We start from the raw sequence: 13,340 nt of genomic DNA on the forward strand, positions 1-13,340 counted from the left end.
TAGTCTCCTGTTCAATAGGCCTAAATTAGTCTCCTGTTCAATAGGCCTAAATTAGTCTCCTGTTCAACAGGCCGAAATTAGTCTCCTGTTCAATAGACCTAAATTAGTCTCCTGTTCAATAGGCCTAAATTAGTCTCCTGTTCAATAGGCCTAAATTAGTCTCCTGTTCAACAGGCCTAAATTAGTCTCCTGTTCAATAGGCCTAAATTAGTTTCCTGTTCAATAGGCCTAAATTAGTCTCCTGTTCAATAGGCCTAAATTAGTCTCCTGTTCAATAGGCCTAAATTAGTCTCCTGTTCAATAGACCTAAATTAGTTTCCTGTTCAATAGGCCTAAATTAGTCTCCTGTTCAACAGGCCTAAATTAGTCTCCTGTTCAACAGGCCTAGTCTCCTGTTCAATAGGTCTCCTGTTAAATTAGTCTCCTGTTCAATAGGCCTAAATTAGTCTCCTGTTCAATAGGCCTAAATTAGTCTCCTGTTCAATAGGCCTAAATTAGTCTCCTGTTCAATAGACCTAAATTAGTTCTCCTGTTCAATAGGCCTAAATTAGTCTCCTGTTCAATAGGCCTAAATTAGTCTCCTGTTCAATAGGCCTAAATATGAAATAAATAAATGAATACATTTTGAAGAAAAAACATTAATTGTCCAATAAAAACATGATATATAAATATGTGAAACCTCTTTAAGGAATACCTAGGATAGGATAAGTAATCCTTCTCACCCCCCCTTAAAAGATTTAGATGCACTATTGTAAAGTGGCTGTTCCACTGGATGTCATAAGGTGAATGCACCAATTTGTAAGTCGCTCTGGTTAAGAGCGTCTGCTAAATGACTTAAATGTAATGTAATGTGTTTGCTCTGGGTCAGATGCTGTCCTCAGACGTTCACTTTGTCACAAGGTCCGAGGTGTGGGTAAGGAATTGTGGGTCATTAGCAAACCGCTGATCCGTTCAGCGCTAGCAGCCATGTGCTCTGATCCGTTCAGCGCTAGCAGCCATGTGCTCTGATCCGTTCAGCGCTAGCAGCCATGTGCTCTGATCCGTTCAGCGCTAGCAGCCTTTTAGCATGTGTTCTAAAGCCAGCTAGCCAGCATGTGTTCTTTAGCCAGCTAGCCAGCATGTGTTCTTTAGCCAGCTAGCCAGCATGTGGTCTTTAGCCAGCTAGCCAGCATGTGTTCTTTAGCCAGCTAGCCAGCATGTGGTCTTTAGCCAGCTAGCCAGCATGTGTTCTTTAGCCAGCTAGCCAGCATGTGTTCTTTAGCTGATATGGGAATGACAAGCAGCATATCAAACTGGAATAAAATGTGTTAGGTTACACCTGGAAAGTATATGAACATTTGCCGTGGCATATATATATATATATTTTTTTTTTAAAGTTATAAATCTGATTTATTTCACCTCTGGAGACCTAGCTCGTGCTCTCCTCCTTCCCTCCCTCTCTCTCCTCCTTCCTCCCCTCTCTCCTCCTTCCTCCCCTCTCTCCTCCTTCCTCCCTTCTCTCCTCCTTCCTCCTTCCTCCTCCTTCCTTTATCTGATGACAGTCACCTCTGGAGAGTCTAGCTCGTGTTTATCTGATGACAGTCACCTCTGGAGGTCAAGCTGTTCGTGTTTATCTGATGACAGTCACCTCTGGAGGTCAAGCTCGTGTTTATCTGACCCGACTTTCCCTCCCATGTTTGTTTAGAGATAATAATAATTGTTGTTCCGACAGGAAAACGCCCAGCTCTCCTCCTTCCTCCCCTCTCCTCCTTCCTCCCCTCTCTCCTCCTTCCTCCCCTCTCTCCTCCTTCCTCCCTCTCTCCTCCTCCTCCCCTCCTCTCTCCTCCTTCCTCCTTCCCTCCCCTCTCTCCTCCTTCCTCCCCTCTCTCCTCCTTCCCCCCTCTCTCCTCCTTCCTCCCCTCTCCTCCTTCCTCCCCCCTCCTCCTTCCTCCCCTCTCTCCTCCTTCCTCCCCTCTCCTCTCCTTCCTCCCCTCCCCTCTCCTCCTTTCCCTCCCCCTCCTCCTTCCTCCCTTCTCTCCTCCTTCCTCCCCTCTCTCCCCCCTTCCTCCCTCTCTCTTCCTCCCCTCCCCTCCCCTCTCCTCCCTCCTCCTCTATGTCTACTCCTTCCCTCTGATCTCTGACAGACTCTAAACAGAGAACAGACTCACTAAACAGAGAACATCCCTGGTCATCTCTACTGCCTCTGATCTGGAGGACTCACTAAACAGAGAACATCCTGGTCACTGCCTCTGATCTGGAGGACTCACTAAACAGAGAACATCCCTGGTCATCCCTAATGCCTCTGATCTGGAGGACTCACTAAACAGAGAACATCCCTGGTCATCCCTACTGCCTCTGATCTGGAGGACTCACTAAACAGAGAACATCCCTGGTCATCCCTACTGCCTCTGATCTGGAGGACTCACTAAACAGAGAACATCCCTGGTCATCCCTACTGCCTCTGATCTGGAGGACTCACTAAACAGAGAACATCCCTGGTCATCACTACTGCCTCTGATCTGGAGGACTCACTAAACAGAGAACATCCCTGGTCATCTCTACTGCCTCTGATCTGGAGGACTCACTAAACAGAGAACATCCCTACTGCCTCTGATCTGGAGGACTCACTAAACAGAGAACATCCCTGGTCATCCCTAATGCCTCTGATCTGGAGGACTCACTAAACAGAGAACATCCCTGGTCATCCCTACTGCCTCTGATCTGGAGGACTCACTAAACAGAGAACATCCCTACTGCCTCTGATCTGGAGGACTCACTAAACAGAGAACATCCTGGTCATCCCTACTGCCTCTGATCTGGAGGACTCACTAAACAGAGAACATCTCTGGTCATCTCTACTGCCTCTGATCTGGAGGACTCACTAAACAGAGAACATCCCTACTGCCTCTGATCTGGAGGACTCACTAAACAGAGAACAGGACTCTCTGGAACATCATCTACTGCCTCTGATCTGGAGGACTCACTAAACAGAGAACAACATCCCTACTGCCTCTGATCTGGAGGACTCACTAAACACAAATGTCATTTGTTTGTAAATGATGTCTGAGTGTAAACACAAATGCTTTGTTTGAATGATGCCCTTGGCTATCCGTAATTTTTATTTTTTTAAACAAGCGTGCCATCTGGTTTGCTTAATATAAGGAATTTTAAATGATTTATACTTTTACTTCTGATACTTAAAAGTATATTTTTGTAATTATATTTACTTTTGATACTTAAAACCCAAATCCTTTTTTAAAACTTTTACTCAAGTGATTTATTTTTACTGGGTGACTTTTCGTCTTTCATTTGAGTCACTTTCTATGACGGAATCTTTACTCATCTATGATTGGGTCACGGAATCTTTACTCGTCTATGATTGGGTCACGTTCTATTAAGGATTCTTTACTCATCTATGATTGGGTATTTTTTCCCACCTTGCTGGTCTCTCTCTATCGCTACGGTTACACCTTTGCATTAACATGTGGTTATCGACATCCGATCCCTATCCGATGGAGATTCGGTTGCGTCTACAAATGGTAATGAAATGTGTTTCTCGAATGACAACAACTGGGGTCTGTGATCAGATTTCACTGCTCTCTACCTGGGTGGGCACATCAATCCAACCTGCCTTGAACCTCTCCTCATGACACAGTAGAAACAGGCTCGGTTAAAGTCATTTTCTATTAAAAGGTATCTTTACTCAAGTATAACAAATCGGGTAATTTTTCCAAGCACATTATGATGTCTACTCCCCCCCCACCCACCCCCCCTCTCTGGTCTTTCAATCGGACTGAAATACCAAACCGCAGCCTTGACTCAAATCCAAACTAAACAAAGAGAACCAGTGTTATTTAAAGAGCTGCCGGTATGAACACACCTGACTTCCTGTAGATTGTAGAGAGATGACTGATTCTCTGTGGATAAGTGTCTACTAACTGAATGACCATATCATTATGTCTACTAACTGAATAACCATATCATTATGTCTACTAACTGAATGACCATATCATTATGATGTCTACTAACTGAATGACCATATCATTATGATGTCTACTAACTGAATGACCATATCATTATGTCTACTAACTGAATGACCATATCATTATGATGTCTACTAACTGAATGACCATATCATTATGATGTCTACTAACTGAATGACCATATCATTATGATGTCTACTAACTGAATGACCATATCATTATGATGTCTACTAACTGAATGACCATATCATTATGATGTCTACTAACTGAATGACCATATCATTATGATGTCTACTAACTGAATGACCATATCATTATGATGTCTACTAACTGAATGACCATATCATTATGATGTCTACTAACTGAATGACCATATCATTATGATGTCTACTAACTGAATGACCATATCATTATGATGTCTACTAACTGAATGACCATATCATTATGATGTCTACTAACTGAATGACCATATCATTATGATGTCTACTAACTGAATGACCATATCATTATGATGTCTACTAACTGAATGACCATATCATTATGATGTCTACTAACTGAATGACCATATCATTATGATGTCTACTAACTGAATGACCATATCATTATGATGTCTACTAACTGAATGACCATATCATTATGATGTCTACTAACTGAATGACCATATCATTATGATGTCTACTAACTGAATGACCATATCATTATGATGTCTACTAACTGAATGACCATATCATTATGATGTCTACTAACTGAATGACCATATCATGATGTCTACTAACTGAATGACCATATCATTATGATGTCTACTAACTGAATGACCATATCATTATGATGTCTACTAACTGAATGTGATGTCGATCTTGTTGATCCACATATCTACTTCTTGTACAGTACAATCCACCATTTAATAGGATGGCGTTGTATGTTTTCTGTCGTTCGATGTGACGATAACAGTGGTTTTACTTGTCTGTTGTCCTCAGGGGGGGGTTCTGGGAAATACGTCACTTTCTGCGCTGCTTCTGATTTCACTTCACTATTTTAATACATTGGAATAGTATTCACACAGACACACACAGTGGAATAGTGGTCTTACCCAATCTGTAGTCTAGATTACTGAGAAAGACTGAGGTGGTATTAACGAGTGGGACTGCAACACACACAATTCTTAAGAAAACTCAAATGACGGTTTGACAGTAGCTGTTACCAAGACAACCTGATGTTTATCTTCATAGGATAATAAAACATCCGCTGAAAGTGGCCCCGGTAACATTCCCAGTAGTCTACTGAACGTGGCCCCGGTAACATCCCCAGTAACCTACTGAACGTGGCCCCGGTAACATCCCCAGTAACCTACTGAACGTGGCCCCGGTAACATCCCCAGTAACCTACTGAACGTGGCCCCGGTAACCTACTGAACGTGGTCCCGGTAACATCCCCAGTAACCTACTGAACGTGGCCCCGGTAACATCCCCAGTAACCTACTGAACGTGGCCCCGGTAACATTCCCAGTAACCTACTGAACGTGGCCCCGGTAACCTACTGAACATCCCCAGTAACCTACTGAACGTCCCCGGTAACCTACTGAACGTGGCCCCGGTAACATCCCCAGTAACCTACTGAACGTGGCCCCGGTAACATCCCCAGTAGTCTACTGAACGTGGCCCCGGTAACATCCCCAGTAACCTACTGAACGTGGCCCCGGTAACATCCCCAGTAACCTACTGAACGTGGCCCCGGTAACATCCCCAGTAACCTACTGAACGTGGCCCCGGTAACATTCCCAGTAGTCTACTGAACGTCCCCGGTAACATCCCCAGTAACCTACTGAACGTGGCCCCGGTAACATCCCCAGTAGTCTACTGAACGTGGCCCCGGTAACATTCCCAGTAACCTACTGAACGTGGCCCGGTAACATCCCCAGTAACCTACTGAACGTGGCCCCGGTAACATCCCCAGTAACCTACTGAACGTGGCCCCGGTAACATCCCCAGTAACCTACTGAACGTGGCCCCGGTAACATCCCCAGTAACCTACTGAACGTGGCCCCGGTAACATCCCCAGTAACCTACTGAACGTGGCCCGGTAACATTCCCAGTAGTCTACTGAACGTGGCCCGGTAACATTCCCAGTAGTCTACTGAACGTGGCCCGGTAACATTCCCAGTAGTCTACTGAACGTGGCCCGGTAACATCCCCAGTAGTCTACTGAACGTGGCCCCGGTAACATCCCCAGTAACCTACTGAACGTGGCCCCAGTAACATCCCCAGTAACCTACTGAACGTGGCCCCAGTAACATCCCCAGTAACCTACTGAACGTGGCCCCGGTAACATTCCCAGTAACCTACTGAACGTGGCCCCGGTAACATTCCCAGTAACCTACTGAACGTGGCCCCGGTAACATTCCCAGTAGTCTACTGAACGTGGCCCCGGTAACATTCCCAGTAGTCTACTGAACGTGGCCCCGGTAACGTCCCCAGTAGTCTACTGAACGTGGCCCCGGTAACGTCCCCAGTAACCTACTGAACGTGGCCCCGGTAACCTACTGAACGTGGCCCCGGTAACATCCCCAGTAGTCTACTGAACGTGGCCCCGGTAACATTCCCAGTAACCTACTGAACGTGGCCCGGTAACATCCCCAGTAACCTACTGAACGTGGCCCCGGTAACATCCCCAGTAACCTACTGAACGTGGCCCCGGTAACATTCCCAGTAATCTACTGAACGTGTAACCTACTGAACGGTAACATCCCCAGCAGTCTACTGAACGTGGCCCCGGTAACATTCCCAGTAACCTACTGAACGTGGTAACATTCCCAGTAACCTACTGAACGTGGCCCGGTAACATTCCCAGTAGTCTACTGAACGTGGCCCGGTAACATCCCCAGTAGTCTACTGAACGTGTAAAACGTAGTCTACTGAACGTGGCCCCGGTAACATCCCCAGTAACCTACTGAACGTGGCCCCGGTAACATCCCCAGTAACCTACTGAACGTGGCCCCGGTAACATCCCCAGTAGTCTACTGAACGTGGCCCCGGTAACATCCCCAGTAACCTACTGAACGTGGCCCCGGTAACATCCCCAGTAGTCTACTGAACGTGGCCCCGGTAACATCCCCAGTAACCTACTGAACGTGGCCCAGATTGCCCCATCCATCCCATGAATTGTTTTTGCCAATTTTGTTACAGGACTTGAGGTTAAAATGCTCTAAATTACGAGGACTTGAGGTTAAAATGCTCTAAATTACGAGGACTTGAGGTTAAAATGCTCTAAATTACGAGAACTTGAGGTTAAAATGCTCTAAATTACGAGGACTTGAGGTTAAAATGCTCTAAATTACGAGGACTTGAGGTTAAAATGCTCTAAATTACGAGGACTTGAGGTTAAAATGCTCTAAATTATGAGGACTTGAGGTTAAAATAATCTAAATTACGAGGACGTGAAAAATGAGACGTTCAGAGTTATCAAATCAATACCGCGTTGAAGTCATACAAGACAAGACAAAACAAACAAACGCACCAGAGTCCAAATGTGCATCAATAATCATAAAAGTCCCGTCATTAAAAACAGTATCACCGTTTATAATCACTGTGTTAGACGTACAATGACTAGATGACACAGCGTCATACCCTGGGTTGTGTTGACTAGATGACACGGTGTCATACCCTGGGTTGTATTGACTAGATGACACGGCGTCATACCCTGGGTTGTATTGACTAGATGACACGGCGTCATACCCTGGGTTGTATTGACTAGATGACACGGCGTCATACCCTGGGTTGTTTTGACTAGATGACACGGCGTCATACCCTGGGTTGTATTGACTAGATGACACGGCGTCATACCCTGGGTTGTATTGACTAGATGACACGGCGTCATACCCTGGGTTGTATTGACTAGATGACACGGCGTCATACCCTGGGTTGTTTTGACTAGATGACACGGCGTCATACCCTGGGTTGTATTGACTAGATGACACGGCGTCATACCCTGGGTTGTTTGACTAGATGACACGGCGTCATACCCTGGGTTGTATTGACTAGATGACACGGCGTCATACCCTGGGTTGTTTTGACTAGATGACACGGCGTCATACCCTGGGTTGTGTTGACTAGATGACACAGCGTCATACCCTGGGTTGTATTGACTAGATGACACGGCGTCATACCCTGGGTTGTATTGACTAGATGACACGGCGTCATACCCTGGGTTGTATTGACTAGATGACACGGCGTCATACCCTGGGTTGTTTCCGATCACAATAAGCAGATGTTTGTTGTATTGTGAAGGAAAATTTGCAGCAAGACTCCATTCTACAAGTACAGAAAATGTACCATCTGCTTTCCCTGAATCGCTTCGTGAAAGCCTAACGCTAAAATCAGATTTAAAAACATTAGCCAATAAAACACCTCTGGTTGTGATTGGGAGTCCCGTTTAAAACATTAGCCAATAAAACACCTCTGGTTGTGATTGGGAGTCCCGTTTAAAACATTAGCCAATAAAACACCTCTGGTTGTGATTGGGAGTCCCGTTTAAAACATTAGCCAATAAAACACCTCTGGTTGTGATTGGGAGTCCCGTTTAAAACATTAGCCAATAAAACACCTCTGGTTGTGATTGGGAGTCCCGTTTAAAAACATTAGCCAATAAAACACCTCTGGTTGTGATTGGGAGTCCCGTTTAAAACATTAGCCAATAAAACACCTCTGGTTGTGATTGGGAGTCCCGTTTAGAACATTAGCCAATAGGGCGGCGCATAATTGGCCCAGCGTCGTCCAAGTTTGGCCCGTCAATGTAAAGATACTAATGTTTCTTAACTGATTTGCTTAGTTAAATAAAAAAAATCATAAAAAATAAATGCTTTCAAATCATGCCCAATATTGCGATTTTATAAATGGTCTGTTTTTGGGATTGAGTAAAACAACAGTAATTGTGTGATGGAGGAGATGCAGGGTTGTGTTCCAAACAGAATCACCCCCCCATTGTGCCTGCTCTAGTTCCTCAACTGCACAGCTGGGAGAGATTAAAGGAGATGCAGGGTTGTGTTCCAAACAGAATCACCCCCCCAGTGTGCCTGCTCTAGTTCCTCAACTGCACAGCTAGGAGAGATTAAAGGAGATGCAGGGTTCCAAACAGAATCACCCCCCCAGTGTGCCTGCTCTAGTTCCTCAACTGCACAGCTAGGAGAGATTAAAGGAGATGCAGGGTTCCAAACAGAATCACCCCCCAGTGTGCCTGCTCTAGTTCCTCAACTGCACAGCTAGGAGAGATTAAAGGAGATGCAGGGTTCCAAACAGAATCACCCCCCAGTGTGCCTGCTCTAGTTCCTCAACTGCACAGCTAGGAGAGATTAAAGGAGATGCAGGGTTCCAAACAGAATCACCCCCAGTGTGCCTGCTCTAGTTCCTCAACTGCACAGCTAGGAGAGATTAAAGGAGATGCAGGGTTCCAAACAGAATCACCCCCAGTGTGCCTGCTCTAGTTCCTCAACTGCACAGCTAGGAGAGATTAAAGGAGATGCAGGGTTCCAAACAGAATCACCCCCAGTGTGCCTGCTCTAGTTCCTCAACTGCACAGCTAGGAGAGATTAAAGGAGATGCAGGGTTCCAAACAGAATCACCCCAGTGTGCCTGCTCTAGTTCCTCAACTGCACAGCTGGGAGAGATTTCCCCATAATCTACAAAAAATCTCCAAACTTAAAAAAAAAAGACTTATTTGAGTCATAAAAGTACATTGAAATGACTTTAGGTACTGTGTGTACACTTATTAAAGAGTCTTGTCTCAGGTGAACAGTTGTGTCTGGTCTAAATCATAAAAGCCAATTCCCCATAATCTCCAAACTTCCCATAATCCCAAACTGTCCCCATAATCTCCAAACTGTCCCCATAATAACTGTCCCCATAATCCAAACTGTCCCCATAATCTCCAAACTGTTCCCATAATCTACAAACTGTCCCCATAATCTTCAAACTGTCCCCATAATCTCCAAACTGTCCCCATAATCTCCAAACTGCCCCCCATAATCTACAAACTGTCCCCATAAAAGCCAAACGTTCCCCATAATCTTCAAACTGTCCCCATAATCCTTCCAGAAGCCCGTTTCTTTAAAAAATAATTCTACTATGTTTATGCATCCCATGTTTCTTCTGTCAAAACCTTCCAGATTAGCCCCGTCTATAAAAGCCAATCCCCTTCCAGAAGCCTATAAAAACCAATCCCCTTCCAGATTAGCCCAGTCTATAAAAGCCAATCCCCTTCCAGATTAGCCCCGTCTATAAAAGCCAATCCCCTTCCAGATTAGCCCGTCTATAAAAGCCAATCCCCTTCCAAAACCAATCCCCTTCCAGATTAGCCCAGTCTATAAAAGCCAATCCCCTTCCAGATTAGCCCAGTCTATAAAAGCCAATCCCCTTCCAGATTAGCCCGTCTATAAAAACCAATCCCCTTCCAGATTAGCCCAGTCTATAAAAGCCAATCCCCTTCCAGATGAGCCCCGTCTATAAAAACCAATCCCCACCCGTGTAAAAGGTTGACGGGATAGTTCACCCAGGACATGAGAGAGGACATTGACTTGCAAGGTTTTGGACAACAACAACAACAACATTTATTATTTGGAGACAGTGTCCAGGTAAAACAAACATAAAGCAGGATTACCGTCTTACTTGGTCCCAAGACTGGAAGGAAATCAAAATATCATTTCAGGTGAACTATCAATAAAAAAAATTTAAAAAGGTTGTGAGGAGTTGTGATACTAAAGAGCTGTACACATATTGACAAGCAAGTCTCAGAGGAACAGAACTGGGTCTAGGATCAGGCCCCATATTCACAATGAGTCTCAGAGTAACAGAACTGGGTCTAGGATCAGGTCCCATATTCACAATGAGTCTCAGAGTAACAGAACTGGGTCTAGGATCAGGTCCCATATTCACAATGAGTCTCAGAGTAACAGAACTGGGTCTAGGATCAGGTCCCATATTCACAATGAGTCTCAGAGTAACAGAACTGGGTCTAGGATCAGGTCCCATATTCACAATGAGTCTCAGAGTAACAGAACTGGGTCTAGGATCAGGTCCCATATTCACAATGAGTCTCAGAGTAACAGAACTGGGTCTAGGATCAGGCCCCATATTCACAATGAGTCTCAGAGTAACCAGAATGGGGGGGTCTAGGACAATGAGTCTCAGAGGAACAGAACTGGGTCTGGATCACAGGAATCAGGTAACAGAACTGGGTCTAGGATCATATTGAGACACATTGTGAATGAGTCTCAGAGTAACAGAACTGGGTCTAGGATCAGGCTCCCATATTCACACTCTCAGTAACAGACACATTGTGAATGGGGGGGGGTCCTAACATCAGGTGTCCTACTCTGAGACACATTGTGAATGGGGGGGGGGGTCCTAACCTTCCATCAGGTGTCCTACTCTAAGACACATTGTGAATGGGGGGGGGTCCTAACCTTACATCAGGTGTCCTACTCTGAGACACATTGTGAATGGGGGGGGGTCCTAACCTTACATCAGGTGTCCTACTCTAAGACACATTGTGAATGGGGGGGGGTGGTCCTAACCTTACATCAGGTGTCCTACTCTGAGATACATTGTGAATGGGGGGGGGGTCCTAACCTTCCATCAGGTGTCTACTCTAAGACACATTGTGGGGGGGGGGGGTCCTAACCTTACATCAGGTGTCCTACTCTAAGACATATTGTGAATGTGAATGGGGGGGGGGGGGTCCTGATCCTCAATCAGTTTCTAAACCAGAGCATGTGATTCATTCATTAGACAGCAGGGACCCTCGACATGTGATCCGTCCCTGGCATCCAGAGCAACATGGCGGCCTCCAGACTGGCTTCTAGCCAGCACTCTCCTCCCGTGTCACATGGGACGAGCAGTAGGCCTGGATACCTGGATACAATGAGAGGGAAGGAGGAGGGGGGGATAGTTTGAGAGGGAGGGAGGGGGAGGGAGGGAAGGAGGAGAGGGAGAGGGGAAGGAGGGAGGGAGGAGAGGGGGAGGGAGGAGAGGGAGAGGGAGGGATGGGAGGGAGAGAAGAGAGGGATGGGAGGGGAAGAGAGGGATGGGAGGGGAAGAGAGGGATGGGAGGGGAAGGGAGGGATGGGAGGGGAAGGGAGGGAGGGAGGGGAAGGGAGGGATGGGAGGGGAAGGGAGGGGGGAGGGAGAGGGAGAGGGATGGGATGGGGGGAGGGAGGGAGGGAGGGAGAGGAGAGAGGGATGGGAGGGGGGGAGGGAGGGGGAGAGGAGAGAGGGATGGGAGGGGAAGGGAGGGAGAGGAGAGAGGGATGGGAGGGAGTGAGGGAGAGGAGAGGGATGGGAGGGGAGGGGAAGGGAGGGAGGGAGAGGGGGGAGAAAAGAGGACATATCAGATATATGGTTTGATAATATGAAGGCATTAAGATGCATCACTGTAACGTCAAACTGCCTGAGCGAGTCCCACTTCCCCTGGTTGAGCCCCCCTTACACATACAATTGGGACCAACTCGTGACTTCCTGTCTCTCAAAACAAGACAGCACCTTTTCGAAGAGTCTTGGCCTGATCACGCCACCCCCCCCCGACTTGATTAAACCTCGATTTCATTTCCTGATATCAATGTTATAATTGTTCCAACTTCCTCTGGTACAGAATCTCTTCCTCTTTAACTCCGTTACAACACAAATAAACAAATGTGTCCTTGTCTGTGTCTGTCGGTGTGTGTGTGTGTGTGAGTATGTGTGTGTGTGTGTGTGTGTGTGTGTGTGTGTGTGTGTGTGTGTGCGTGTGTCTGTGTCCCTGTCTGTGTCTCTGTCTGTGTCTCTGTCTCTGTCTGGTCTGTGTCCCTGTCTGGTCTGTGTCCCTGTCTGGTCTGTGTCCCTGTCTGGTCTGTGTCCCTGTCTGTGTCCGTGTCCCTGTCTGTGTCCCTGTCTGTGTCCCTGTCTGTCCCTGTCTGTCCCTGTCTGTGTCCCTGTCTGTGTCTGTCCCTGTCTGTGTCTGTCCCTGTCTGTGTCTGTCTGTCCCTGTCTGTGTCTGTCCCTGTCTGTGTCTGTCCCTGTCTGTGTCTGTCCCTGTCTGTGTCTGTCCCTGTCTGTGTCTGTCCCTGTCTGTGTCTGTCCCTGTCTGTGTCTGTCCCTGTCTGTGTCTGTCCCTGTCTGTGTCTGTCCCTGTCTGTGTCTGTCCCTGTCTGTCCCTGTCTGTCTGTGTCTGTCTGTGTCTCTGTCTGTGTCTGTCCCTGTCTGTCCCTGTCTGTGTCTGTCCCTGTCTGTGTCTGTCCCTGTCTGTGTCTGTCCCTGTCTGTGTCTGTCCCTGTCTGTGTCTGTCCCTGTCTGTGTCTGTCCCTGTCTGTCTGTCTGTGTCTGTCTGTGTCTGTGTCTGTGTGTGTGTGTGTGT

The 13,340-nt window shown here is 46.6% G+C and overlaps 1 protein-coding gene across 1 annotated transcript in view; it reads right to left on the minus strand.

Annotated features, from left to right (window-relative positions):
• Nucleotides 1-11,655: 11,655 nt before the first annotated feature.
• The window catches only part of nubp1 (nucleotide binding protein 1 (MinD homolog, E. coli)), a 20,791-nt gene continuing 19,106 nt past the window's right edge, over nucleotides 11,656-13,340 (minus strand). Inside the window, exon 10 of the mRNA XM_046339409.1 lies at nucleotides 11,656-11,863. Within this exon, the coding sequence (XP_046195365.1) occupies nucleotides 11,811-11,863 (53 nt within the window). The 3' untranslated portion in view covers nucleotides 11,656-11,810. The remainder of the gene's footprint in view (nucleotides 11,864-13,340) is intronic.

The sequence above is a fragment of the Oncorhynchus gorbuscha genome, unplaced genomic scaffold (genome assembly GCF_021184085.1).
Source record: "Oncorhynchus gorbuscha isolate QuinsamMale2020 ecotype Even-year unplaced genomic scaffold, OgorEven_v1.0 Un_scaffold_2716, whole genome shotgun sequence".
Classification (NCBI taxonomy): domain Eukaryota; kingdom Metazoa; phylum Chordata; class Actinopteri; order Salmoniformes; family Salmonidae; genus Oncorhynchus; species Oncorhynchus gorbuscha.